The 5,520-nt window shown below is 53.4% G+C and overlaps 1 protein-coding gene across 8 annotated transcripts in view; it reads right to left on the reverse strand.

Annotated features, from left to right (window-relative positions):
* DPF3 (double PHD fingers 3) overlaps positions 1–5,197 on the reverse strand; it is a 278,546-nt gene extending 273,349 nt beyond the window's left edge. For 5 of the 8 annotated variants that reach the window (XM_042445680.1, XM_042445742.1, XM_042445734.1 and 2 more), the window contains exon 1: positions 5,065–5,148. In XM_042445680.1, coding sequence (XP_042301614.1) covers positions 5,065–5,096 — 32 coding nt within the window. In that variant the 5' untranslated portion in view covers positions 5,097–5,148. Of the gene's footprint in view, positions 1–5,064 lie in introns of all 8 variants that reach the window. The other 3 variants (XM_042445718.1, XM_042445726.1, XM_042445710.1) reach the window with 2 other exon arrangements.
* Positions 5,198–5,520: the final 323 nt, after the last annotated feature.

The raw sequence follows: 5,520 nt of genomic DNA on the forward strand, positions 1-5,520 counted from the left end.
AGCCCTGATTTAAATATTCTATAGAATCATAGAAAGGGACCACAAGGATCAACTAGTCCAGCCTCATACCATGCTAGTAGACACAGTTAAAACACTCCTAAAAGATGACCATCCAACCTCTGCTTAAAGACTTTCAAGTAAGTAGAGTCCACCATGTTCCAAGTCTATCCCACAGCAGCACTGCTCAAACAGTAAAGAAGTTCTTAATGTTTAGACGGAATCAGTTTTCTTGCAATTTGAATCCATTGCTCTGTGTTCTGGTCTCTGGAGCAACAGAAAACTAGCTTGCTCCACTTCTACATGGCATCCAGATATTTAAAGACAGCTATCAGGTCACCTCTCAGTCTTCTCTTGTCCAGGGTAAACATACCCAGCTCCCTAAGTCATTCCTCATAAGGTTTAGAATAGACTCCTTATTGTGGCCATTGACTAGCACAGATAAAAAGAGGATACAGAATAAAAGGTTAAAGAAAAGGGTTAAAATGGCATTTAAAATAACTTTTCAGATTACACAGCTCCAGTAAGACAAGATTGGTACTAGTCTATTGTGCAGGTCTTTGCCTGGTGAATAAGGTTTGGTTTCCAGACTTTTGATCACTCCACCTTGACAATATCCTTCTTGAACTGTGGTGCCCAGAATTGGACGCTGTGTTCCAGCTGTGGTAAATACAAATATACAGAGGAAGGTGGGAGGAGGATATACACAGGGGCACATGCACACAAACACTGTATATTAGATATATACTACCCATGCGCAAAGAGAGAGAGGATACTATGTGCTTCAATTCAGCTGCAACTTTTGGTGATCCTATCCCAGCCTTTCTTGTGAAGACTTTTTCTTCAGAGGTTTGCCATTGCTTTCCTTTGAGACCAAGAGAGTGTAGGACTTGCCCAAGGCCACCCAGGCATTTCCATAGCTGTGCTAATATTAAACCCTGGTCTCCCAGTCTCCTGCTCCAACACTCAAACCACTACAACACCAAGTTGGCCCTAATGCTAGATACACATAGTGGATTTCTAGCAGAAGCTAGTGCATAAAACATCTCCATTGTTTGCAATGTTTGGGCAGATATTTGGTCCAAATACCTGCGATTTCCCTTTCATGACATAAAGCAACTCCAGAAAATAAGGGTGGTGGTGGTGGTGGTGGTAGAAATAGACTGAGCAAAGAAGGGTTAAAGTAGACTAAGAGGTGGGGGGGGGGAGAAAGTTCCTGGCTCCCATATCATGATGCCCCCAAACAAAAACAAGTGTATAATGCACATTGTGCGTAGAGCCAGTGTGGCGTAGTGGTTTGAGCATTGGACCAGGACTCTGGAGACCAGAGTTTGAATCCTGCCTGGGTCATGCAAAGCCATGGGTTGACCTTGGCCAAGTCACACACTCTCAGCCTCCGAATTCCATAGCATTGAGAATTCCATAGCACTGAGGTATGGCAGTGAAAGTGCTGTCAAAACAGGTTATTTCTGCAGTGTGGATGCAGCCCTTTTCCACCCCAGCTGACATGGCAGGCCCAGGTCCACAAGGAAGGGGCTGGAGGAGAGAGAAGCCCTTTGTGCAGCCGCTTGTGGGGGGAGGAGAGGTTGCCCCACAGATGGACTGATTTGGAGCTATAATCAAAATGCAGATGGAGGAAACATGCCTTGGGCTCTAAGCTCTCCCTTCCCTTCCCCCAGTTCTTCCGTTTCTGCCTTCATTAAACCTCTTGGTGCCATTTTGGAAACCATAATTTGTTTTTTAAAAATTTAAACCTTCCTGATGCATTGACTCAAAGCAACTTTCAAGAAGAAAGGAAGGGTTGCTCCTCCCCTCCCTCAATACCCTCTAAAGAGTTTATCATAGGAAGGAGTTTATCTTGTGAACATCCTGGGAAAGTTGCATAATTACAGTATGCGTAATGATTTCGCATGACATTGGCACAAAACCTGCCATTAAAGTGGTCACAAAGAAGCATTAATGCGCATCTTTTTACTTTTGGGACTTTAGTGACAATGCATTTCTGCTGTCACTTTATTTGTGCAGTTGCATGTGATCATCATTTGCGCAGTGACTCGCCATTGCCGCTTCATTTGGGGATGCTTTCAATGCTCTTTAATCTCTCTTTAATGCTGCCATCAGCCCCAGTGTGATCAACTCCATCTGTTGTTGTTCTATATCCAGGGGTTATATATAATGTTGAGCAAAGTGCAATGCCATCCCAAATCCACAAAAGAGTGACACCTGCATTGTGGGCCGACCACAAGCCAGAAAACATTTCACGCTGCAAGCTTTCCCAACTGCGCTGGCCTCTTGGAAAGCAGCGAAGCCTGCCTTGGGCCCCTCGACTCCCGAGGGAGCGGGCTTTGGGAGCTCCGGCGGCAGCCTCCGCGGGAAAGAGGGAGCCTTTCTTGGGCCAAGCAACACCCACAGTCCTCACAGGAGAGAGAGAGAGAGAGAGAGAGAGAGTCCGGGCCAGAAGAGGACTGAAGCCCCTGGCAGCCCGGGCTCCGTCTTGGGTCGTATGCCGGAGGGAGGCAGGGATGGGGGGCCCAGGGGCCGGAGGGCAGAGGGAGGGAGGGAGGGAGGGAGGGGGCACGACGGGCCTCTCTTCCTCCCCCCCCCCCCCCTCTCACCCCCCCCCCCCCCCACCCAGCCCGGTCCCTGCGCTCCGTCTGCCTCCTCCCCTCCGCTTCCCCGCCCCAGCCTTTCCCCAGGGCACCCCCAACTCCCTCCCTCCCTCCCTCCCTCCTCCAGACTGGCTGGGAAAAGACTGGCATTGCCCTCCAAGAAACTTCCACTTCCCTCGCTCTTCCTTTCTCTTCCCTTCCACTCCTCCCTCTCTCTCTCTCTCCTTTGCTCTCCATCCCTTCTTTCCTTTCTCTCTTCCTCCCTCCCTCCCTCCCTTCCTTTCTTCTTTCCTTTCATCCTTCCTTTCCTCTCCCTCTCTCCTTCGTTTTCCTTCCTGTCTCCCTTTCTTCCTTTCTTTCTTTCTTTCTTTCTTCCTTCTTTCCTTTCCTCCCTCCCTCCCTCCCTGTCCCTAAACTGTGGGGAGAAGTCTCTTCTTGCGGGCAGAGTCCCCCTCTCCTTCTCCTTCCCCTTCCCTCCTCTCTGCCCCGAGGGCCCCCATCCTCCCCTGGCCCTCCGCCGGGACTCAGCCGGGGCCGGAAGGCGGAGCGGGGCTGCCAAGGGCCCGGGGCTTCCCTGCCCAGGGCTTGGGCAGCAGGGGGGACAGGGAAACCGGGAGAGAGGGAGGGCTGCCTCGCCCGGCCTAGCAAACTCCCTCTCTCGCTCTCTCTCGGGGCCGAAGGGGCTCCTGGCCACGGAGCCAGGGCTGAGAGGGAGGGCGGCGGAACCCCCGGGAGAGAAAGGCTCCCGCTCAGGAGGAAGAGGAGGAAGGAAAGGTCTCAGGGGAGAAGAGGAGGAGGAGGAGGAAGAGGGGAGGACCGCAGTCTCTCGAAAGAAGCCCGACCGAGGAAGAAGAGCCGGGGAAAGCCAGCCAGCCTCGTCGGGGGTCCCTCCTCCTCCTCCTCCTCCTCGGGGCTTCTCCTTCCTTCCTTCCTTCCTGCTCCCCAGCCCCGCCCCTTTGGGCGCCGGAGGAAGGAGGTCTGACTGGGAGGGAAGGGAGCCCAGGCCTCCGGGGATCAGCGGGGGGCTTCTGGGGCTCTCCTCCGCCGCCTGCCCCCTGCACCTGTCGAAGACTGCGCCCACACTGGAGGGAAAACCCGGTTTGGTCCCGCTTTAACTGTTTGTCTGGCTCTTTGCTATGGAATTCTGGGAGCTGGACTTTGTTGTGGCGTTAAAGAGTTAAAGCGGGGCCAAACCGGGTAATTCCTCCAGCGCAGATGACCCTCCAGCCTTCGCTCCGCTCGGTCTCCCTCTTTCCCCCGACTGAGTTCTAATCCGTGTCAAGCCCAGCTGGGCCAAGTCGCACTCTCTCAGCCTCGCAGGGAGGCAAGGGCCAACCTCCCCCGCCTCCACAGAGACAGACACACGCCCGAAGAGATCGGGCAAGAACAGCCCTGGAAGTCGGGAGGGACGGCAGGCAGCCAAGAAGGAACGGGGGCTCTCCCTCGGAAACGGCGTCAAGGCACACAACCACAACAACAACCACAACAACAAGAGCCCTGTAGGGAAAGGGCCACGGGAGAAGGCGGCTAACACAACCAACCCTCGGAAAGAGGGGGAACACCGCAACCACAACCCACCGAGGCCCCTCCGCTTCGCAAAAGGCAAAACTCCGCAAACGCAACGCCCGCCGCTCGGCAGCCCCTTCCCTCCTCGGCCTCTTGAGCCTGCCTGCCTTGCCCTTCTTTCTCCCTCCCTTTCCTTCCTTCCTTCTTTCTATCCTTCTTGCCTTCCTTTCTCCCTTCTCTCTTTCTTTCTTTCTCCCTCCCGTCCTCTCTTCTTTCCTTTCCTTTCTTTCTCTCTTCTCTTTCTCTCTTCTTTCCTTTCTATCTTCCTTCCTTCCATCCCGTTTCCTTCCTTCTCTCTCTCCCTCCCTCCCTCCCTTTCTTTCTTTCTTTCCTCCCTTCCCTTTCTTTTTGTCTTCCTTCCTTCCTTTCCTTGCCTTCCTTTCCTTTTACTTTCCTTTCTTCCTTCCTCCCTCCCTTCCTCCCTTCCTCCCTTTCATTCATTCCTTCCTTTCTTCCTCTGGGACTGGGACAATCATCATCACCATCATCTTTTCTTTCCTCAGAGCCCTGGATGCACCAAACTCCTTCCATATATACAATAATAATCTATCAAATAAAATACATATTGGCAGTGCTTTAAGTCTTTTCCTGGCTGAAGGCTGCTATGGAATTCTGGGAGTTGGAGTTTGTTGTGGGGTCCAGAGCTCCGCTCCGCTCCGGACCCACAACAAACTCCAACTCCCAGAATTTCATAGCAGCCTTCAGCCAGGAAAAGACTTAAAGCGGTGCCAAACCGGGTTATCCCTCCAGTGTGGCTGCTGCAGCCCTTGCTCCCCAGCAGAGCCCCTCCGAAGGGGAGCCGAGGAGGGACCCCAGCTGCAGCCAGGAGGAAGGCGCCCTTTTTTCGTACCGGAGCCACGCGATCTCCCCGTTCGCCTCCTTGGCTACTTACGCTTTCAGAGGGTTGTGAATGACAGTCGCCATTTTGCTACAATGTAACAGAATATTGTGTCTCGGAGTTCTAAAAGGTTCGCTCAGGGGAAGCGGGCGGCCAATCAGGAGAGGGGATACCGGCCCGGCGGCCAATCACGGCGCGGTGGGAGGAGCCAAGGTTCGGCGAGTTATTCGGGGAGCTGTCAAAGCCCAGAGGTCACTCCCCGCCCGGCTGGGCCAGCGGGCCTTAAAGGGACAGCGGCCTCGACTCAGGAGACCCCCACCCCGTCCTCCTTTTCCCGGACGCGTCCTACATTTCGGCCTCCTATCCAGGAGGGATTCCAAAGGTCTTCCGTTCCGAGCAGCGCTAAGAAGCATGGATTTAATGTTGTTATGACTTGGTCCTCCTTTTCCCGGACCCGTCCTCCATTTCACTCCTCTGTCCAGGAGGAATCCCAAAAGGTCCTCCACTTTG

This window comes from Sceloporus undulatus, chromosome 1 (genome assembly GCF_019175285.1).
Source record: "Sceloporus undulatus isolate JIND9_A2432 ecotype Alabama chromosome 1, SceUnd_v1.1, whole genome shotgun sequence".
In the NCBI taxonomy this organism is placed as follows: domain Eukaryota; kingdom Metazoa; phylum Chordata; class Lepidosauria; order Squamata; family Phrynosomatidae; genus Sceloporus; species Sceloporus undulatus.